We start from the raw sequence: 22,766 nt of genomic DNA, 5'->3' as shown, positions 1-22,766 counted from the left end.
CAGGATAATATTTACCCTCCGATTCCAGTACAAAGACGTTATCTGGTCCAGACGGGTTCTCTTTTGGAAACAAAAAAAAGCGAGATTAACTTGGTCATACATTTTAAACAAGTTAATTGCTGCTATAAATGCAATCGGCTCAACGATAATTGTAAACTCCTTCTTCTTTTGATTAACAACAATTCGAGCAAACGAAGCCTCGACTGGAACAGGCTCATTGTACTCCAATATCAAGTCTTTACTATATAGTAATCTATTCTTTACGGCTCGACCGAAGGTTTCCCTGATGTCGACACTGGTTTTAATTCCTGCATCCCCTTTGTTAATACGCTTCAGAATCCTTGATTACTCATGGCATAGAACAGAGCATCCATTGATAGTTTGCGAAAGAACAATCTAGCATACTTTATTCTTCCCATTCTCTCCCCCCCCCCCCCCCCCCCCCCCCCTTTAACAGCCACAACCCAAAACATACTCCTTCACCCCACGGCACATGCAAAGGGAGGATGCGATCCAGGCACTTAGTGGCAGAGGGGCACAGTAAGAGCGTGGCCGACATCCTGACGAGCAACGACAACGACTATTCAAGTCAGATGATGTTGGTACAGTCCACGAATGTAACACAGAAAGGAATCTAAGTATGCTGGACTAGGGTTGTGTCCAGATGGATAGATTCAAATCAATCATGCAGCTTTTTTTCCTACCGTCAGGTACAGGATGGAATAAGACTACAAAATCAATATGTACATGTACAGCAACTAAAGCTATGAAATCACGTTCTTTATACAAAAAAATTTATTTGATTTTCACAAGTAAAGATGTTATTAAAGCGCCTCACGTTGAAATCCATCAATGACCATAAGACGCTAAAGCAGCTGGCGAATAAGTCTAGTTGGCTGGCTCAAAACTCCACTCTGATTCAGGCCTTCGCTGCATCACAACAACGCGAGGTGGGTAAATAAGCAGCATGGACAGATCGAGATTCGTCTTATCAGAGCCACTTGGGTGATGAATAAAAAATTGACCGCTCTTACTGCCTTCCTCTAAAACCCATTCCTGTTCTTCATTGCCTAGAATAACGGGCGCATGTTGGTCAGCACCCTTTGAAGAAAGAAAGAGACCTGTGTCGCAATGACAGAAAGTGACGGTGCCATTATCTGGATTGTTCTTAAGTTCCCATTTCTGTGTCTTTGGTGCCTCTTCTCCTTCTTCTTGAGGCAATAGGACTACAGGGGACTCTGCTTCTGGAAAGTAGCAGGAAAGGGTAGAAGTAGGTTCCTGTTGCCAGATTCTGTAAAGACCATCAGGCAAAACTGGACCAGTGGCGCAAGACATTGTTAGCCGAACTTGAATAGAGGTGAGTAGGGAAATGTTTGGTTTAAAAGGAGGTGGCGAAGACTTTGATGAGTTTTGAGAGAAGTAGTAGGGCGATTATGGGCTTTTTATACAATTTCCTGCCCAACGGAGAACTCTAAAAAGATGATCCTTTGTTGCGCTGAGATCCCTGTAAACTCCAAAAAAAAAAAAAAAAAATGAAAAAAAGGCTCTTTGACTCCCTGCCAGAACTAAGGTTTCACATAAGGAAAACGGAATATTTTATTTCAGCATTCAGAACCACTGTTACCAACCCTCGCCCTGTGCTGTGCGGTTATTTCATAAGCAAGATACTTTCCACCTCCCCACCTTCCCATAATAGATGGCATCGTCATTGCTTCCAATAGCTTTGGTTTTTATAAACGCACCGCTGTGTTTTAACCTTGCTATTTTTGAGATTGAGATGCAAGGCTATCTCTTTCTGCTAATTGCTAGTAGAAGTCTCCTCCATAACGCCAAAAGTACCAGAGAAACTGCTAAAAAGAAAAAAAAAAATGGAATTAAAGTGATATCGAGACTGGGTTTAGGATATTCGAAGTATGAAGGAAAACCTCATTGAGATCCATATGAAAAGCCTACTATATGGAAAACAGAACCCTATCCTGTCCTACTGACTGACAATTGCGGCCACTGAAATTGGCTGGTTGGCACCTGTTCCTCTAGGCTTCCTTTATTAGAGTATACATCTGTACCTTCAGCAAAATACACGTGCAGGGAATAGAAAAAGTCTCCTATTACCCTGGGTTCCTTGTTACAACCCCAGCACGAAAAATACCTTTGTGTTTATTACCATTAATAAACTTGCACGGAAAATCAATCAAACTCTCTCACTTTGCGTTTGTACTCCAGGCTATGATGGTTGGGCTTGAACGAATGTCAAGGTGCTCTAGCTTCTCATGCACTCACAGCACCTTGGGGACGAATAAATTCTAAAATATATTCATGATCACTTGATTTCATACTTTAAACCTCAGTATTTATTCAGCAAGTTGTCATTCCAATGGATGCTTTTTCAAGTTCTTATGAATTATCGAGACAGTGGGCATTTCAATTCACATCATTCTGATGATTTTCAACCGCCCTTTTACTGTACTATCAAGTGTCGTGATTAGCAGTCATTTGTGAGATTTTACTATAGTTAAGTTTTTTACTCTTTTTATTTAACGAAGATCGCTGGATTATAGTAAACACATCTTTCTTTCGTTCTTGCTGCACACTATGGTCCTGGGGTATTTCACTAAGTTCTGAGATGAAGATTTATGATGTAGACAGATCAAGTAGTATCTATTGCAGTCAGCTGAGAGACTGATTGATTGTCTATTTCTATTAGGTATATAGCTTGTATGATAGGTGTATAGCCCACATGAATAGTAATGAGCCGAGATTCACTACGCTGATGATAAGTGTAGTAGCATGGGCTTCTTATACTTAGGAGGGGCCGAACGGACTTCTGAAGTTGCTCAGCCCAATCTCAGTGAGATTTAGAGGTTGGTTGGACTTTAGAATTTATATACATGTATGTATATATATACTATACTCTGAATTGAACCGCACTTTGCATCCTTAGTTTCATCCATTCCTGTTTTGTTAAGCGGCGATATATATAAATGTTGTAGCTTCCAAGGCAAAGGCGATAGGCAGGAAAAAGAAAAAAAAAAATGGAAGCACGGAAGCTGCTGCGATAGCCGCTCCTCAGCTTGGCCGAGCTCTGAGGTTGCTTCAGTGGTATATAGATAGTATATGGTATAGAGCCTCATTTCCACACTGTTAGCTCTAATTAGCTTCACTTGAATAAAAGCCTCCTAATCTCTTGCGTATATCGCATTGACCAGATTGAGCTCGTTGCAGCTTATAGGTCCCACCTTGGCCATCATAGTGTATTCTGTACTAACTCGCATGCTTGTACTGCGTAAGTATTCTATGTACAGCATTGGAAATGACAGGCATGGGCAACTGGTGTGGTAATGTCATGTCTCTATATGTATATCCAAGTGCTGCTGAAATTGGCCGTATGTGGTTACGCTAGCGCCTTGAGATCCTGTCGACACCTGAGGCTTTGTCGACTTTGATACTATTGGGCTGAACATTGGTGATAAATTCTGCATCCAATACATGCATAGATACCTGGCGCCATGGGGCACGGATGAAACGCCTGGTCGTGTCATTGCGTTTGCAGCTTTCCAGACACCGGATCCTCCTACTCTTGCTATGTACGCCCATGTCAATGTAGTCGCCTAGACTGTCCTTATATTGATCTTGTTTAGCCCTTGCAACCTTGAAGTCCCGCATGAATTTAGGCACATGCTGGTTGTTGTTCTTAAAGATAGGTTGATACTGTATAATAATGTGCAGCATATTACCAAACAAGGACCGCTTTTATTCTTGCATTAAGTTGATGCAAATATACATCGGTTCAACTTCATATTCACATTCATAAGGAAGGAAAGTAAAATACTATGAATGGGATAACGGGAGATGTGGTAAGTGGGAACAGGGAAGTGGGAAAGGCTATATATATGGTTTAAGATGAAGGCGGGCCTTTTCTCAAGACTTGAATCACGCTGCCCCAATCCTGGCTCCCTTTCCCTTGATCCTTCAAAGTGGTTAAATGTTGATACATCAAATCCGCTGTTGGTACATGGGCTCCATTATCCTTGGCTAAATCCCTTATATGACCCACATCTTTCATCCCCAAGTCTACAGAGAAACCACCTTCTTTGCTCATAATTGACCCCTCCACCATCTTTTGACTATACCCAGTCCAAGAAGGAGCCGGGAAAAACAACTGAATGAATTTTAAGACCGCTTCCTGATCCACTCCGGTCTTCTCGGCTAACGACAGCCCCTCTGCTAATAACTCAATAGTACCGGCAACAAAGAAATTACCAATCAACTTGAACGAACTGGCGACTTTCACATCTGGGGTCTTGAGATCGATAATAGATTTGGACATGGATTCGAAATAAGGTCTAAGTCTTGAGATCGGTTCAGGAGGTCCAGTGGCCACCCAGACCAATTCCCCAGCTTGAGCTGCAGGAGGTCGGCCAAAGACTGGACATTGTAGATAAGAATGCTGAGGAGCAAGTGATTTCAATCGATCTGAGAGCTGTTGAGCCGTTCTCGGATGAATCGTAGAGGTTTCTACAAAGATGAGTGGTGTCTTGATTCGAAGCTTAGTGAGGGAAGAGAATAGTTCTTGATAGACAGATAGCACCGCTGCATCGTTTGCAAGGGATGTAAAGATGACATTGGATTCCAACACTAGCTCTTGAAGGGAAGAAGCCTTTTTAGCTCCCAGGGCCTCAACTATTTCAGTCTTGCCAGGTGACCGATTCCAAACCGTGAGATTATATTGTTGTGATGGTGAAGAAGAAGGAGAGGATTTTGAAGAGAGGTATTTCTGAAGGTTGGTAGCCATCCCAAGCCCCATCTCTCCAAGCCCAATCCATCCAATCTTGATATCCTGAGAATCTTGAGCCATTTCTTTTACTTTCTTTTTATCGTGTCGTTGCTCTTGTTGTGGTTATCGAAGAGGCAGAGATAGAGAGAGATAGAGATGGAGACAGAGGAAGAGATGAAAAGAATAAAGCTGAACATAGAACGTGAGAAACGGCAGGAAAAAAAAACGTGAGAAAAGTAGACATCTTTTTTATGCGTGTAACACCCACATCCTTCTCTTTTCGGATAAATAAGCAAGAACAAAAAAAGGACGCATTTGGTAAAATATGGGGATATGGGCAGGCGAAGCCACAAACTTTATATAATAAAACTGAAAAAGAAAAAAAAAAAAAAAAAAAAAATTAATAATACGGAAGAATGCGTAGCAGACTAGGAAAAAAGAGGAATGATTATGCACTCTACAGAATTGACTAAACGCGTCAACAAATTTAAACAAGTCAAACTTCGAGAAAAGAGCCACTTTTTTTTTTTTTGTTACTATTCTTGTTGAGCTTGAAAACCGTTTTGTCGCTCATAACTGCAATAAGAATGACTCCAAGATTCTCAGCTGCGCAACTCTCTTGAATCCTGTGACTCAATACATATCATAATATCAACTTAATCGACTACAGACAAACTTTGAAGCGTTCGGAACAGTTGGGCGCGTTGCGGCTTACTGTAGAGGATGAGTTAGTCTCCCCCATTGGACAAGAGTCTAAGGAAGTCTCAATGTGGCAAGTCTGAAAAGAAGTCCAAGAAGACCTTTTTCCAAAAATCTTTGTAGCTTTATTTTTTTTTTTTTTTTTTTTTTTTTTTTTTTAGAATCTAATGGATGTCTAAGAGTGGTGGATGCTCCGCCCTCAGCCTCGGTTTAGAAAGAAATCAGAAGAATGGAAGAAAGACGAATTGGCGAAGAACTAATGTAAGAAGAGAGACGAGAGAAGACATCCCAAATATACTTCACATATTGGCTCACTGGTCACTAGACTATTAGAAGGAGAAACTCAATAATGGTCTCAATTCCTTTAGACATGGAAATGTAAGTAGAGAAGACAATGAATAGATGCAAAGAAAAAAGAAATAGCAGAACCAAGTAGTCGTTTGCAGTCGATGAGATGGGTATGGTGCGCGGAACTGACATTTTCTTACTAAACATCGCAAACTATTCCTCACTGTATTTTTAATACATGTATTTCAGTATAGACTAAAAAACTCTAATTTCTAGCTGCTCCATGCATTTGCTGAAAGAACATCATTCGGCTGATTTGTCCGGATGCCATGGTCTTCCCGAGTGTACGAATTGTCAACGGCAGACTGAGGTGCGGTATCCACCGCTGCTCCTGTGGCAGGTGATAGATCGCCCTGCGATGAGGTCTGTGCTTTTGATGCGCCAAGATTCTGGCTTTGCTGTTGTGCTTGGTTGTGTTCTTCAGTAGCTCCGTTGAGCGCTTTGAAATAGTTTTCCCACAGCCCCACAATCTCGCGCTGATGCTTGACCATGCTTGCCAGAAATGCTTCCACACTCTGTTTGAAATCCTCAACTTTCTCACGATCAAACCGATCAAACTCTTGTCGGATCAAACTAGAGATCTCTTCAAACTCCTTTTTGGTTGAATCCACACGTTGCTCTGCCTCTGCAATCTCTTGTTGCAGCTGCTGGAGACGTTCAGGCTTGGTCTTGCGGCTAGGTTGGCTCATTTTCTCGAAATTAGCCTTCCTTTTCGAAAGGTCATTCTGGGCCTGCACCATATTTTGATTGAATTTGGCACGAGCCATGAATGCAATCTTGATAGACCCGATCGTACGAATATATTCATCCACTGTATGTTCCAAAGTTAACACGTCCATATTAGCTTGCTTCTCATGAAGCTCCTTGATTCGAATCTTGAGGTTACCAAGGACGAGAAGCGAGTTAGCCAGCGGCTTGTTTAGTTCGGTACTAGCTAATGACACAATACTCTCACCGAACTCTGCAGATGAAGCTCCAAGATCCTTGCGCTGCTTGATGATGGCTTCAATCGCCTTTAATAACGACTTGAGCTGGCTATCAAGTACTTCTAGCTGATTACGGCGTGACTCAAACCACTAGAATCAGGGAGATGATGGTTTGCATTAGTAATAAGGAAATGTATCATCAAAACAACAGCACGTTAGCCATTGACCATTCCAGCCCTAGACCAGCGACCGTGAACACACCTCATCTGTTTCATGCACTTTTGTGAATGTAGTGGCACTTGAAAGAGTCTCCCCAAACTTTGTCATGAATCCCTTTGAGCTATCTTGGCGCTTTTCTTTGATCTAATTCATCAATAGAAAATAATAATAAAAATGTTTGTCATATGGAACGGTGGCTTTTAAAACAGCAATGATAGAGGCATCCTTGTCAGGCTAGCTCCTTTACCTCCGCAAAGAGACTATCACTCTCCAAGAAGAGCTTCAAGTCTGGATCGCCATAAAGCATGGGATGTGCCGTCATCTTCCGTAAACACCTTTCTAATGCAATTCTACGGCTTTCTACAAACTCGTTCTGAAATCGTCCAATGGCATGTTTCTCTGAGACTGGCGGTACAATCACTCCAGGATTATGAGTCGTTAATTGGTTGTAGAGCCATAAAAAGTCTTTATATCTCCTTTGCACTGTGAAGTCGTTTGATTTGAATGCTGTTGAATTTGTCTTAGAAAGATAAAGAACTAAGAGATTAGCTTTTTGATAAAAAAAAAAAAAATAAATAAAAAAAAAAAGAGCAAGGTAAGACGCACCACCAATTCGAGCACAGAAAAAATGAAATTTTGTCTCTCACTTTTTTACCTTGACATGAACCTTATAAACAATATGAGGATTGATCACATCCCCAACCTTTTGGGGTTCACCCACCGTGATCTCAAACCAAGGAAGCACGCCGTTCTCAGGAAGTCTAAAGGACATCTATATGGTTTTTTTTATGAAACAAAGAGAAAGAGACAGTTAGTAATGGTTTTGCGCAGTTGACTTTTGTACGTCTTGAGCCAATTGGATGGAAGAATCTTTTTACATTTACTCTCCATTACCTGTGATCCAAGGGATCGTGTTGATTCAGGGCGGTACTGCCCTACGCTTTCCTTTCGCCGTGTCGTCGTTGCAGCAGTGCTGATGGTATCATGTTCATTTGATGATTGTTGTAGACCTTCATCACTATCATAGCGGTTATTTGAATCGACGCTATTCCATCGTTGATGCCCTCCTCCACCATCACCGCTTGATAAAATCCGTTCCGGATCGCGGTGTTCTTGTTGATGACTTCCACTAAGGTTCAGACCAGAAAGTGATTTTGAGAGCAAAGTCGACTCAGGTTTATTGCTATCATTACTGTTACCGCTACCATCATTATCGCCATCGTTGTCATCATCAGTGTCGTTAACATTTGCACTGGCAGTAGCAGCAGACATGTCCGTCGGTCGCGGATAATATTCGCCAAAATTGAGGGGTGTCGAAGTCCTCAAAACAGGCTCCAATAAATCCTCTGCGAAAGGATTAGATTCTGAATAAGGATCCACGAAGACAGAGGCATCCAGTGTACTCTCTCTATTCCCTTCTGTGCCTGAAGTTGCTAAAAGGTCAGAGACTGAGCCTGTAGGGGACGTCATAGCACACTGTCTTTATTCTTTTTGTTGGGGCGATTAGACTCTTATTGTTTGAAGACTTTCTTTTCCTTGGAATGGCTTATTGCCTGCGTGTCAAAGAAGGAAATGAAGGAAACGAAGGAATGAAGGATATAGATTTATAGATTTATAGATTTATAGAGTTGTTGGAACGAATGAAAAGAAATAAATGAGAATAAGGATGTCCCCGACATGCAACTCCACGCCCTCACAATGACAGTCAAGGGTCACCTGCTTTTTCTCCAAATGAAAGATTACTACAAAATAATTTTCTTTTTGGGATACACTGTTACACTACAACTATTATATTTTTCTTTTTTACTCGCGTGCCTTCTTAGCGCGGGGAGTTCCTGAAACCGACGATGACTCCGATGCCTCATCCTCCTCGTCCAACACACTAGAGGAGCGACCCTTGGCCTTCTTCTTGGGCGATGCCAGCTTGGAGGCAGCTACTGCAGCATTTGCCGCAGCCTTGACGCGTCCACGCTTGGCTGGACTCTTCTTTGCTGGTTCAGCTGTTTCCTCATCAACCAAGGTTACGGATGAGGCCTCTGCGGTCAAGACTGGAAGACCATCAGTAGCAATGCCATTTGGTCCTTCCTCAACAACTTCCTCAGTTGTTTCAACAACTTTCTCGGTCGTCTCAACAATCGTTGTGATCTCTGTAATTTTTGTGGTTTCTGTGGTTTCTGTAATGTTGGACGTGCTAGAAACTGCGACTAATGGGTCCTTTGGAGAAATAGCAGCTGCGGCTTTCAACAATCCGTTGACCTTGAGATCGTTTACAGCGTCAACTAGTTTCTCCTCTATAACTTCAACTTCCACCGCAGGTGCTACCGGTTCGGGAACACGCGCTCCATAAACACGAACGCGCGAAACACCGCCATCTATTTGTATTTTTTTGCAAGATAAAAAAAAAGAAAAAAGAAAAAGAAAAGCTGTTAGTTTTTTTTTTTTTTTTTTTTTTTTTTTTTTTTTTTTGGCTTCTCTATTACGAGAACATTTAATATGATCTTGCTTAGAGATTTTTTTTTTTTTACCTGGGAAGATGTTAAGACGGACATGCGTGTAAGCATCCTCAGTAGGTTCGAGGATGTAGATGTTCTTTTCGTCACCCAGGACTGGAGACTTCTTCAAAAGGCAGACCCAAGTGACATCGGGATCATACTGGACATCATTCTACAGATAAGGAAAAAGATTCGTTAATTCGTCAGGTTCCAGTCATCCCTGTCTACACAGGATGGAGGAAAATCGACGTCATAAACGTCTTGATCTTCTTGATCCCTCTACTTACATATTCACTGTTGCAGGCATCTAAGCTGACAAAGTCAGGGTGATTTCCACGGAAGTGGGTGGTGTCAACAACCAGTGATTCCAAAAGACCCATAGCACCCAATTTAATTTCAACCCAGTCGTAATGTCCTTCCACACGAGAACGACGAGTCTGCCAGCCATCACGGGTGTTGGTGCCCTCGGTAGGGAGAATAAGATTAGAAGACTTTCCGTAACGTTCATCGCTCGACTTGACTACGCGGGCACCACTTGAAAGTGAGGCCAGATTCAAGACCGTTTTTTCATCTGGGAAGATGGGGGACACATTTCCATAAACACGAAGACGAGCCTAGGATAATAAACAAGGAATGGTAACCAATAATATAATAATACGGGTGAGGAAACTCATTTCTGCCACGACAAAGGCTAATAACAACGGATTGAAAATGAACGAGTAAATGATTGTCTTTGTTTTGTCTGTGCATCTTACAATTCCTCCGTCTGGGAACATATTGAGCTTGACATGAGTATAGACATCATCTGATGCTCTGATTCCATAATAATGATGTGAGTTTCCACTCAAAGGGACCTTGGGCAAAACCTCCTTCCACTAATTTATTAAAAAGAAAAGAGGTATCAGAAGATAACGAAAGAAAATCATACCTGATCATTGATCATCCCAACTAGTAACCGCTGATAAAGACCCCTTTCTTCATCTTCAACGGACGCACCTCATATTTGTCCTGAACTCCATCAACTTTAAGGCAAGCCTCGACAGAGGCATAAGAGGGATGACTTCCATCAAAGAACGAAGTATCGATATCAAAGCCAGCAATTGTTCCAGCACTGGCAAGTTGAATAATAGCGGTGTGGTGGGTCTTTTTGTTATGTCTCCTATAAATATGAGATAGAGAAAAAATATTTGTATCATGGCTTGAAACAAGACTTTTTTTTTTTTTTTTTTTTTTTTAGCAACCTCAGCTTATTCTAGCCAGGTTATTTACCTTGTCTCCCAGCCATCCTATCGATAATAAAAAGTCGATAGAGAAGCAAAAAAACCATTAATATTCATAACGTGTGGATAAAGCACCACACCTTGAAGGGTGACATCATCCATTGTAAAATTGTATTGGTATTGTACATACTTTCCAGAAACCGTTGGGGGTTTCGCGGTCCTTGTCCTCGATAGCAGGACCCTCTTTGATCAAGTGGAAACCCTCGCCAAAGAGTTCGTCCGAAGTCTCAAGGACCTTTCCACCTCTCGCGGATGAGGCCAGTTCTGATTGATTAAATGATTAGTTTTTCGGTTGTAATGGACCATTGATTTAAAAAAAAAAAAAAAAAAGATTGACTGATTGCTTGATTGCTTGATTGCTTGATTGCTTGATTGAAAATTGCCCCCCATGGTCACTCAATCGACAAGCGCGTCTCCGATAACTCTTATAACAAACACAAAGAATACCCAGGACTTTCCATCCCCAGTTCAACACAAGCACATTCATAAATGTATTGATGCGCTTGCTCGTAATGTTACAAAAAGATTTCTCGCGTTTTTCTTTCTTTTCTTTTCTTTTTTCTTTTTTGCGTTTGTCTGACAGCGCCGCCACTCCACTGTTTTTTTTTTTTTTTTTTTTTTTTGCACTATAGAGTTGATTCATTTACCGACTGATTTTCTTTTTAATCTTTTCCAACACGTTGTTGGTTGTCAACTCATTGCTACTTGTATCGTTCTATTGTTTCTTAAACTTTATGTTGCTATTGTTGTCGCCGTGGTAGTTGTCGTCACCGCTGTTTGCTTCTGTCACCAACACAATACAATCCGAAAAAAAAAAAAAAAAAAAAAAAAAAAAAAATACTCACCGATGTACTTGCTAATCAGCGCATCCTTGTCACTAACAGTCAGCTTGAAATGACTTTCGTCTATCTCTCTACTCTGAACCTGACCCATAGATAGTGTGGTGTGTGGTACGGTGCAGTATGGTATATAGTTTGGTTATGGTGTGGTGTGATGTAGCAATGAAAATACGTGGTTAATGTGTTTAACGTAAAAAAAATAAAAAATAAAAAAAATAAAATAAAATAAAAAATGAGGGCCCGCTTGAAATTTTTTCTTTTTACATGCACCCACGTTATGTATTTCTTATTTTTTACACAATACTCAATCACGGATACAAGTTATCATCGCTTCTATTTCTATGGCAAAAAAAAAAAAAAAAAAAAAGATAATGTTTAAGCGACATTCCTTTTTTGTCGCACTATCTCCACTGAGCTATAACCTGTAACTCGAAGCATCATTTCTAGGTCCTTCAGTTCACTTGGATCGAAAAAAAAAAAAAAAAAAAAAAAAAAAGGTCTTACGGGGCATTACGAGGCTTCTTTTTAACTTGTCGCGTTCTTTACAGCATTCGTCCACCACTACACTACAACATGATTATGTTACAGATACGCGTCAAAGTAGATCAATATGCAAATCATTATTTTTATTACATCATTTTAATCATTAAATATTTGCAAACCATATCACTTTTTTTTTTAAGGACGGTGTATTCTGGGTGCGATTTTGGCTGGCGTGTTTGGCTTCCCGGGTGCTTTTCCAGATGATGATGACCCTATGATTGGAGCAGCCGCTACTGGTGCTTTGTTGTACATGACAGGGATTACAGGTATATAGAGCCTTGTGGGTGCAGGGCCACCCCCTGGCGTTTGAGGAGCTGCTGCAATAAATTGGTGCCCATGTCCTGCAAGAGCACCGGGAGGATAGTCTACCGCCATCATTATAGGGGCTGGGGAACGAATCGGTGTTCCATCAGGCGCTCGAAGTTGAGGGCCATATGGGGCAGGATAAGCAATGAACTGGGGGGGACGGTATGGAGGTGGTGCCGCCGTCGCCATCACTGTTGGCACTAATGGGCGCAATGGTGGTGGGGGATACTGAGCCTTGGACTTGGACTCGGACGATACTGAATTCTTTTTCTTCTTTTGGCTTGAAGCTGAGGCTGCAGTGGCTGATGAAGCCGTAGTAGTGCTTGGTGATGGCACAGTCTCAGTAGCCGCAGGGACTACGCGGCCTTTTGAGTCTTCGTCGTTCGTTGTAGGAGTCCTGGGCCGGATTGGAGCAAACTGACGGGCCGGACGAGCTGCCACGGATGTTTGTGGTATCTTGTTGGGGCTTGAGTTGGAGTTCGAGCTCAACCCGGGAAGAGTTTGTGGGTTTCGAGGGATCATCATGACGGGTCGGGGCCCTACTGCTGTTGCTGCTGCTGGGTTTTGGAGCAGCTGCACATTAGAGGCAGGGTAGTAGGAGGCAACGTAATGAGAGTGAGGATATTGAACAGAGGGATGAGGTGGTGCAGGCGCATGTCTCGGTATCCAATGCCTACCAGCTATTGCTTCATTTTCGACTGACTCTCTTTGGCTGTGGCTGCTATGAGCCGAGGAAGGCGATGGTGATGCTGCTGATGCTGACGAAGACATGTCTGCATTCGGCTTCCCTGTCTCTATCCTCTCTGGAGCGCTCATTTTATATTTTTCTTGTGGAGGGTCAGAGACAGACACTACCGGTGCAGAGTGGAACCGCTTAGTTGTAGCTGTGGCCACAGAGGTAGGCGACACACTAGCCATGGATTCTTCATCACATTGCATCGCATTATCATCTACTTCTGACGAGGGAGAAGCGACCATTGGTATGCTATGTGATGAAGCTGCAGTTGACGTTGGCTGGTGCTCAAACGGATACTCCTTCATGCCGCGAGCATCACTAGCAGACCGTTCCTTCCGCATGGGAGTGGTCGGTGGTGTCGAATAGCCTTGAATGGGCTCAGATGAGTATGCATGCGGATGTGCATACAAGGGTTGTTGCATGGTTTGGGGACCACTTTGGACTGTCTGAGGCCTGGGAGGGAAATATAATGGTGCCAATGTTGCAGGGTGAGTCATTTCAGCATCAGGTTTAGTCTCTTCGTGCATAGGGGATAGACTCGACCGAGGCTCAAACGAAAGCTCAGATGCAAGTAGAGACAATGATGGCTCACGAGATCGATGCTGTCGGCGTCGCGAGGGACCCGTAGCCATAGGACGAGGTTGCCTCTCAAGGTCTGCTTCCTGGTCTTGGCCGCTGTATGGGGGTGGCGGCGGTTTCATCTGAAATGCCGATGATACTCTTGTTTGTTGACTCGGGTAATCATCTGGTTGCCAGTTCATGGTCCTTGACGATGTCGGGGTTGTAGGAGTAATCATTTCAGACTCAGCCAGGTTGGTGCTGGATGACGCAGGGGAGACGCGATAGCGGACCAAATAAGGATGCGATCTTAAGGATGGTGGCTGAGGTGATGGTTCAGGTTCTGGCGTTGGCGCAGCGTCCGACCTGTTGGCGAGCGATGCGATCTTACGAAAAAAAGGTTTTAATATATTCTTGTTGGACCCTGGTTGGCTGCTTGACTTTTCGGAATTCGTCCCCTTGCCGGGCGTGTTGACACGCTTGGCTGGTATGGACTCCATTGTCCCTGATGATAACCGCTGCAACTTCCGTTTGGGGTTCGGCTCATCAGATTCTGGTGGAGGCGAAGCCTTCTTAAACTCTTCTTCAATCCTGGCAGCATCCTCATCTTTTTCCATGGCACCGTAGTAAGAGCCGGGCGTGTACTTGATGTCCACGTCGTTCGTAGGCCAGATCATATGATCAAGGTTCATCTTATTTGACCGTTGAGTTGGATATTTTGCGATGGGTGCTTCTGCTACTACTGGTGTGCTTGCGCCACTTTTCCAATCCGTGGGAGATCCGATCTGGTCATCCGCTTTTTCGGACATGACCTCATCGTCATCAATGATCTCCTTACTGTCGCGATACGGACCTGGTGAGATAAAAGGTCTATGGTCCATTTCGGACGGAGGACGATGCTGTGGATGTGGATGGATGGACGTCTGGATCCTAGATGGGATCGGTTTTTCATGCACTATGTGTTTTTTTTCGTTTAGACGGATGTACTCCCCTTTCGCCGGAGTTATAGCATCAATTGCTGCACGTTCCATCCCGTTAAGTCGCTGATGGTACATAAGTAGCTTGTTGCCATACGACTGCAATTCAGCCTCAGTTGTATTGAGCTCAAACTGGGATAAGAACAAGAACTCTAGCTCAAGTTGGTTGAGCTCCTTCAGTGGAAGTCCACCCACCTATACAAGTCATGAAGGTGTGGTTAGTTTAATGGAGAATATAAATGGATACATGATGGATGCGTGAATAGATAGATGAATTGTTAGATGGATGGGTTGATTGCCAGAATGTTTGGATATAGATTGGATGAGTAGGTGGATGTTCTCGAATGCTATTTGAACTCACCTTGGCATATTGACCATTTGGACAGAATCGGTCTGATGAGAATTTTGACGCCACAACGATACTGGTGATAAGAAGACGGTGAATATTGAAGCTGTTGATAATCAGCTTTGACCCAACGGGCGAATCTGAAGATGAAGTATATATCTCGTCTGCAATTGCCTCTTCTTCATCCGTCGTATCAGAGTCAGCATCAGCATCTGTGCCTGTGGTATCGTTGCCCTGGCGCGAGAGGGCTGCTTTTTCATCTCGTGCTTGGTCCATATTCCCTTCATGACCTCCTCCTGGTGACATTAATTGGTTGATATCTTCTTTAGTCATAGACGCCTGCCGCAACAGACTTTTGGGAAAGCTGTTGGTCAACACTTGCGTGGGTTTGCATCCACCGCCAATGCGATCAAAGTATAGAAGAATAATTAGGAGGACTTCGTTTTGGAAGGTAGCATATTTGAGGATACGAGAAAGATATGCCTCTATTGAAATATTGGGGATAGCTCGCGAGTGGAACAATGTGATCTTTGGACAGGCTAGCCGGTCGTTGACGGCGAGGATAGTGTTAATGAGGGAAGATACTAAGAGTAACGTCTGAGATGTGGGACAATTGACAATGTCATAAACAGGTGGTGGGGGGAGGAGGTCGAGGTCGGGTATATTGGCGATGGTTTCATCATAACCTGGAGCGTCGGTTTCTTCGGTCTTTATGTTAGAATGGCTGGCAATCACTTTTTGGATTGAGGGAAGGTTCATATATGCTTTTTTAGATCCTAAGGTGACGGCGAGTTTTTCTGTTAATGCAGCTGAGAGTCCAGAGGACAAAGGTGTTGATTTAGAAGGAGGAAGGTATGCGCGCGTGGGTCCAGCACCCTGAGGGTACTCTAATGTTGTTTCGTTATTATGGTTGTATGTGGACATGGTGTGATATAAAATACAATACTTGGAATACTAAAAAGATGAAATAAACGAAGGAATATTATAGAAGAACAACAATAAACTATAACTACAACAACAATCTGCACAGTCTAGAATGAAATGAAAAGAGAAAGAACGAGAGGAAATATGAGTATCAGAGTGTGAAGGTCAGGGTATGGGAGAGAGATGGAAGGTGGGGAAAAGAAAACAAAGAAGCGTCAAGAAACGAAAAGAGAGCAAGGCGAGTGAGATATATTGGGGTGACATTCAACGTGGGGGAGTTATTTGGCATAGGCACTTGGCAAAAGCCTGTGAGCACAAATCGTACTTCTGGTTAAATGAGTCCCTCTTCAATGTCGTCTGTGTGCTTCTGCTGGAGCCGTTGCCTCCTTGCGCTTTTTTTTTTTTTTTTATCTGTCAAATAGTCCAAATTGTCTCTTCCTTGAATTCCTGTCAACAGAGTGCCCTGAAAAAATTCTGTCCACTAAATGATCACGGTCGAAAAAATCAAAATTTGATTGGTTGGGAGCAATCTGGAAGATTTTGTTGGACAGTCGACAAAGGACAGGAACAGAATAAGAAGGCGGAGGAAGGAAGAAAGTAAAAACAGAGGCGACAGACAAACAGACAGGGAAAGTCGGGACAAACAGATGGATAGACAGAAAGAAGTGAGAGGAGTGATCAGTTTCAATGGAGAGGGAGGATTGAAGAGGGAACAGTAAGGAATATATGATGGTTGACTGTCTATCCTTATGAATAGCAAAAGTACGAATGCTGGATAGTAAAGAAGAAACTGGCTGTATAAAGTAGGAGGAGGATGGTTATTTTGGATAGATATACTAACATGCGACGATATGGATCACCAAGGTAATCTTCTTTCTATTACTAAAAGACTGCAGATGGAGAGGATTTATGAGGGGAAAGAAGAAATAATATGTTTGGAGCAAAAGGTAGCGATGGTGAAAGAGAAAGAAGCTGAAAGGGTGAAAAAAATGTTTGCTGGGGGAATAGGTGAATTAAAAGGGAAAAAAATGAGGACATGGATGGTTGGCGAGATGGCCGAAACTGAAAAACATCCAGCTCTTTTCACATAACAAACAAGCAAGCAGATGTATACATACATCTAAAAATTTATAATTTTAATCCTTTGCTTGTTGCATCGCCCCCATCTGACCTTGATGAACTCAGTACTAAAAAGTACTATTGTAAAAAAGGGAAAAAAAGAGAAGCAACTATATATTGATGATGAGTGATTGCATTTGAATGAGTAAAAAAATAAACATTAGAACCTAGACCTGAATAGGGATTCGATCCGAAGTGCCTGAGAAATGTCCTCATTGCTGACTAACTTGTCGTGTCATTTGAAATGATCAAACAGACTTTATATCTATTATAATCATACTCTTATATATATATATATATATATATATAATACTTGATTGTATATTTTAATTGGAGACCCGGACGCACAAGACCAAAAAAAAAAAAAAAAAAAAAAGTAATGATGCACTAGCCTTAATGTTCTTTGCTCTTCTTTTTTGAAGCGAAGCGCAATCAGGTCTATTTCGTTTGGTTAGCAACTCATACATTTTAATCAAAAAAACAAAGATTGAATTGATTTGGTGGCTAATTTAGCCAACAAGCAAAATAATTGGCTTCCAATGCCAATTTATTCAAGAGAGTAAGTGGATCACTGACAAAACGAGTCGGGAAAATGCGCTGACTTTTTTTTTTTTTTTTTTATGCTTCTTTGAGTTCTATGAGGTCGATCAGTGTGTGTGATGTCGTCAAGAGGGGATTGAATTGAAGAAAGATAATCTTTTTCCGCCTCTGTCCTTGCTCTAATGAATAAATGAGCAACAGCAAGTAAACAACAAATGAGCATGAGCGAAAGAGGTGTAACAAATCAAAACAGCATCTGTCCATCGTTGAATCTATTGGCTCTTTCTTTGCTCCTTCACCATTTATAATGACCTTGCTAAATAAATCACACTTTTATATTTTGAGATTGACTTTCGCGCGTCTGTGTCCAGTCGTTTGGGCATGCTGCTGTCCAATCCTTCGATTCTCACAATCTGGTTGGCTGCACAGGCACACTAGGCTAAGTCGTCCTTTCGTGTCAATTCTATTGGGAGGGGACACTGATATTTTTACACAGTCAAATAGGCACTTTATGCATATTCTAATTTATTTATTTACTTTCTTTAAATGCACTAGGGGCCAATTATATAATTGACTGAAACGTAAAAGCCACTAAACCAATTCAATCACCTTCTTTTGATTAAAGAATAATATACATGTATAAAAATGAATTAGTCCTGACCAAACGAGGGGGTGTGTGTAGATTTCTGTATTACACAAGTAAGCAAGTCCAATAAATGTGAACACATTGAGCACAGGAAGGTACATGAATAATTCACACAGCACTGAATTAAAGACATATAAAACACTACACGTGGGTTGGATCTCTTTCACCTTGATTGGCTTCGCATTAGAAGCAAACGATCGTGTCCTTTCACAAAGTGCCCATTTCCGCCCTTGGCCTGGGACTGGGGCAATGTCTCCTCATCAATATTATAAGATTTATGTATATTCCACAGTTTATGCTCTTTTACTATCGCCCATCAATGATCTATCATCCGACCTATTGGTTATCTCTTTAAATCTCATGATGAACTGTGTAATAGCATTTGTATTACAAACACCTCTTTTTTATTCCCCCGGATATACTTACCCCAAAGATAATGGGCTCTATTGACTCTCTACTATTAAATGCTATAGAAAAGCATTTTTCTTTTTAAAAAAGATGTTCCTTTAGACAAACCTGTACGACTGATTTTCGCTTTTGATATTTGGCGTGCAGTGCTGTTTGACATGAATGGCGGGGGATTGTGACACTTTTTCCAAGATTTCTGGCATGAGAGCTTATTCCAACCTATGCAAAACCCTGTTTGCCAATCGATACGAATGCAGTCTTAAAAAGATGCAAACCATCAACGTTCGCATGATGGGTGAGGATAAACATTCAGCATCAATATATATACATGTATACTTAGGACTTTAGTATTGAGTAACAGGTCTATTCTTTATTTTTCCCATGATTATGCAAAAACAAAAACAAAAACAAAAACAAAAAAACCAAACAAAAAAAAAAAGTAGTCCGGACAGGGGTACATGTGTAGTAATTCACTTCAGCGGTTCGCGGTTGATGCCGGCTAAACGTGATAAAGCTATAAGAAATGATTCATAAGCTGTAATGATTTGTATTTAGGGAGAACAAATGTATAGAAATATACTACGCGCGTGTTTCCTCTCAATATTATAGTTCTAGTCAACTCATGTAAAAACAAAAACAACATAAACAATAACATCAGATTAACCCCAAACATGGCTCTATGATCTCAAAATAAAAAAAATAGTTCTGGATGCCTACTGACATGCTTCTTTTCGTTTCTTTTCGTATTTTGCTTCTTTTTTTTTTTTTTTTTTTTCTTTTTTTTGTTGTTTGGTTGTGGTTTTTTGGTTGTGGTTTTTGGTTGTGGTTATGGTTGTTTGAAGTGCATGACCAGAGCCCTTGATTTGGCTTTAATCTTCGCGACCTCTGGCCCAGTAATCACTATTGATGGTAGACAGGGTAAAACGATGTGTATCAATCATCAATGCGAGATCTCATCTCAATCCCTTTTATGCTTGCCGTTGATGATATTGTTGATGTTGTTAAAGAGATTCCAGCCAAGCTTTGGCGTTTACCTTAATTGTAGAGAGCGCGTTCTTGACGTTTATTGGCGATTTAACGGTTCTGAAAAAGATTACGCAAGGACAACTGATTATTATGCTTTTTTTTTTTTTTTTTTTTTTTCCACAGCTCAATAAACAAATAATACAAATCTCCAAAAGGGCATTATTTTGGATATGACAAAAGGTGCATAAGCATCCCAGATCAGCCACTAAGGTATATGATAGGGAACTAAATATATATTGTGTTGGTTTCAAAGTCAGGGTGCTTCCATGGAGTTTGTTGATCTACAGTTGCCAAGGCATGACGTTTTTTCTTGTCTGAGATCTCCTGGTATTAGTTCTCTTCCAGATTTTTTTTTTTTTTTTTTTTTTTTTTTTTTTTTAGAAAAAAAAAAAAAAAAAAAAAAAAACAGTGATCCAAGCAATTAACATGACTTTCCCCCGTCCTCAGCCCTTCCCTTTACGCCAACTGAGAAAGCCGTTAGAAGCCTAACGACTTAGCCAATTTTTAACATTCAAAAAAATATCGGGTAACTGTATGGCCTAGGAGCTCATATCAACAGGCCTATGCCGAATGGGGCCTTCTCCATGTGTTCCCTTCGCAAAAAAGCTGCATTGAAAACTCTTACTCCATACCACTTCAAACTATCTGGAGAGCCGTGAGTGGGCAATGTGATTTATAAAGTAAATGTTCTTTTGCTACACACCTCTCCCCTTAGCTCTCTCTCTATTTTATTTGTTTGTTTATTTGTTTGTTTGTTTGTTGTGCTGAAGTGCAGTATGTATGCGTAATATGAGCGCGCACGCCATCTTCAGAATATGGTTTATGCATAGTTTGGACAATTGCTCCCCCCCTTATGAAGCATCATTTTAGCTTCCCATTCATACTCAAATGCTGCGCGCTTACACCGTCCTGTTCTCCCTGTGCAATCTATGGTATTGGGGGCAGGACTATTGAGTAAAATTGGCAAACCTAAATCCGTCTACTCGTACCTTCTTTACCTTTGCTACGTTATACAGTATAGCCTCTTTGAGACACCAGCGACGGCATTTTGTCATTATTCCCATTAAGTCAAGTCGAAAGAAGCCTATCGGGGTACTAGCGCCCTAGATATCAAAGAAAACAGCGTCATATGGGAGATAATCATAGCCGCTCTATACTATATGTGGCATATACAGCCATTTGGTCCGCAATCTTAAAGGACAGTAGCGATGGAGACTGCTTTGAATGTGAAATAGTAAGCCTCCTCAACAAGGCAGACGGTCGATCGACCTACACAAAGAGCATAATGTGGTTTAATTTTACTATGAGGTGCTTTTCGCCTATATTGTATATGCCGTGTCCTCAATATTTTAAATACATACTGCTTACTGATCTTCTGTTGCACGGAGGCTGCATGATATGGCATGTACAAAGTTACATTATTTGCAGACGCCATATTTAAACTGACAGCCTTTGATTGATTTACCTGGTGGCATTAACGTTGTCAATGATTTCCCTCCTCTTATGACTTCTGCTCTTGAGCGTGTCTTCGCTAATGAGGCTTGGTGATGGTTCTGCGGGTTGGGGAGCATCCTGAGTTTGGATGCCATTGGTGGTGCCCCTACAGTTTGCTGACATGCCCGGTGTATACCTACTCCAGAAGTCAGTCCACCTACAGTTCTACGTTGCACTAGAGGCTTCCTTATGACTCCATTTAATCTAGAAAGATCTGGAGTACAAGCATTACCAGCGTAAAGTACCGTTTGCTCGCTTTGTATTCCATACCTTCGACCACACGCGGGCCCCGCTTAGTAATGTTTGCGTTTGATGGCAGTGTGCCATATTACCCAAGTCCTTTATCTAAATAGTTAAATTACACAAATAATATACCCACGACTTATAGTAATAGGAAGGAGCCATAAGTACCCTTTCCTACTATGTAAACAAAAGCCCTCATTCTTACCTCGTTGCATTTGAAGTCCATCATTAATTTATATTAGATTTAGTTCACTAAGCGGTCCCTTTTAGTGTTTCTTAACTCATCCATGAATGCATTCATATTCAAGCCTACGGCCGCACTCACTATCTCAAGCACTTCTTGGGTCACTATTGATGTGCGTTGAAGTATAGCTTGCATTAGTGTTTTGTCATTTGGAGTATATAGCGAAGCTTGGGCGGCATAGGCTGCATGATACACCAGATGAGGATCTGAACTGCCTCGCAGTCCCTTCAAGTAGGCCCATTGGGCTGCTCTTGCCTCAGAACCTTGACTTGGTTGTTGACCATGACATCGAGTACATGTGAGGCTCCGGCAGCTAGATGATAGAGGTGATCGTCAGAGTGAGCATGAGCGCTTTGTAGGTGTGAGCTGAGAGCAGCGAGGGTATTGGCTAAATCGTCTGGCCCGAGGTATCCGGCTGGAGCATACTGCACCAATTAAGCCAGGCCTCCGAGTAAATGTGTGCCTAGCATGATGTTGTTGCGAGCCCCATCGGCAAGAGAGAGGCAAAAGTAGTGTCCTAAACTGACCCCAATTGAGAACTAGAGCCTGACACAGCTTTAGCGACAATAGCTTCAGTTTTAAAGTTGTTACTACTGGTTCCTTTTTCTTCTCGCTTTTTGCCGGCAGTTGCATCAAGAGTTGAGGGCTCATCACGGATAATGCTTCCTTGGATGGATGTCCACTTTTCAGCTTTTATACCAATTTTTTTAGCATCACCTGCGTGATCCAGGCACTCATGTAAACAAGCAAGTTCATGGTAGGCTAAAGCGATCCTCTGGCGCAATGATTCGAGGTCGATGGGGGCTGACAAGGTAAACCATCTCTTCTCATTCCGCTGGATACGAGACAGTGTAGTATCTGCATCGATACGCAACTCCATGATGATGTCGTCATCTACGGTTACTATGCGGATGCATTCCATATAAATGTTGAAGAGCTTTAGAGCCTTGGTTGGGAAGAGAAAGTTTTGTGGTGAGGCGTGCTTATTGCCGAACATGACTGATGTTCTTGTTCTTTTGATTGTGTCTGGTCTATTTATTTCAATGGAAGGAAGCCCAGTATCAGATGAACGTTTGTCG

At 41.9% G+C, this 22,766-nt stretch overlaps 7 protein-coding genes across 7 annotated transcripts; all 7 read right to left on the bottom strand.

Moving 5' to 3' along the window:
- Positions 1 to 888: 888 nt before the first annotated feature.
- On the bottom strand, positions 889 to 1,335 carry BCR41DRAFT_392816 (hypothetical protein; the record flags this gene model as incomplete). The annotated part of the gene is made up of 1 exon (XM_022028509.1): positions 889 to 1,335. One exon carries the CDS (start codon positions 1,333 to 1,335, stop codon positions 889 to 891), a length of 447 nt encoding a protein of 148 aa, XP_021885207.1.
- A 2,385-nt stretch (positions 1,336 to 3,720) lies between these two features.
- On the bottom strand, positions 3,721 to 5,071 carry BCR41DRAFT_346843 (hypothetical protein). Its single transcript, XM_022022972.1, has one exon. It carries the CDS (start codon positions 4,853 to 4,855, stop codon positions 3,896 to 3,898), a length of 960 nt encoding a protein of 319 aa, XP_021885206.1. The 5' UTR covers positions 4,856 to 5,071; the 3' UTR covers positions 3,721 to 3,895.
- Positions 5,072 to 6,033: 962 nt separating this feature from the next.
- On the bottom strand, positions 6,034 to 7,738 carry BCR41DRAFT_300313 (Vps5 C terminal like-domain-containing protein; the record flags this gene model as incomplete). Its single annotated transcript, XM_022020560.1, has 4 exons — positions 6,034 to 6,897; positions 7,009 to 7,110; positions 7,214 to 7,486; positions 7,622 to 7,738. The coding sequence occupies 4 exons, from the start codon at positions 7,736 to 7,738 to the stop codon at positions 6,034 to 6,036; spliced, it is 1,356 nt and encodes a 451-aa protein (XP_021885205.1).
- Positions 7,455 to 8,602, bottom strand: BCR41DRAFT_155883 (hypothetical protein). Its single transcript, XM_022019616.1, has 3 exons — positions 7,851 to 8,602; positions 7,622 to 7,738; positions 7,455 to 7,515 (listed from the first exon to the last, which is right to left on the bottom strand). The coding sequence occupies exons 1-2, from the start codon at positions 8,434 to 8,436 to the stop codon at positions 7,728 to 7,730; spliced, it is 597 nt and encodes a 198-aa protein (XP_021885204.1). The 5' UTR covers positions 8,437 to 8,602; the 3' UTR covers positions 7,455 to 7,515; positions 7,622 to 7,727.
- A 167-nt stretch (positions 8,603 to 8,769) lies between these two features.
- On the bottom strand, positions 8,770 to 11,671 carry BCR41DRAFT_392813 (galactose-binding domain-like protein; the record flags this gene model as incomplete). Its single annotated transcript, XM_022028508.1, has 8 exons — positions 8,770 to 9,338; positions 9,492 to 9,630; positions 9,746 to 10,072; positions 10,214 to 10,333; positions 10,455 to 10,617; positions 10,728 to 10,744; positions 10,869 to 11,002; positions 11,584 to 11,671. The coding sequence occupies 8 exons, from the start codon at positions 11,669 to 11,671 to the stop codon at positions 8,770 to 8,772; spliced, it is 1,557 nt and encodes a 518-aa protein (XP_021885203.1).
- A 3,447-nt stretch (positions 11,672 to 15,118) lies between these two features.
- On the bottom strand, positions 15,119 to 15,688 carry BCR41DRAFT_283169 (cyclin-domain-containing protein; the record flags this gene model as incomplete). The annotated part of the gene is made up of 2 exons (XM_022020250.1): positions 15,119 to 15,163; positions 15,422 to 15,688. Coding segments are annotated over 2 exons (312 nt in total), but the record flags the coding sequence as incomplete, so codon positions are not given.
- Positions 15,689 to 21,914: 6,226 nt separating this feature from the next.
- BCR41DRAFT_392810 (hypothetical protein) lies at positions 21,915 to 22,684 on the bottom strand (the record flags this gene model as incomplete). The annotated part of the gene is made up of 2 exons (XM_022028507.1): positions 21,915 to 22,112; positions 22,211 to 22,684. 2 exons carry the CDS (start codon positions 22,682 to 22,684, stop codon positions 21,915 to 21,917), a joined length of 672 nt encoding a protein of 223 aa, XP_021885201.1.
- Between the last annotated feature and the right edge of the window lie 82 nt (positions 22,685 to 22,766).

The sequence above is a fragment of the Lobosporangium transversale genome (assembly GCF_002105155.1).
Source record: "Lobosporangium transversale strain NRRL 3116 chromosome Unknown BCR41scaffold_4, whole genome shotgun sequence".
Lineage (NCBI taxonomy): Eukaryota > Fungi > Mortierellomycota > Mortierellomycetes > Mortierellales > Mortierellaceae > Lobosporangium > Lobosporangium transversale.
The sequence above is the reverse complement of the archived record's forward strand: the minus strand, read 5'-3'. Positions and strand labels throughout refer to the sequence as shown.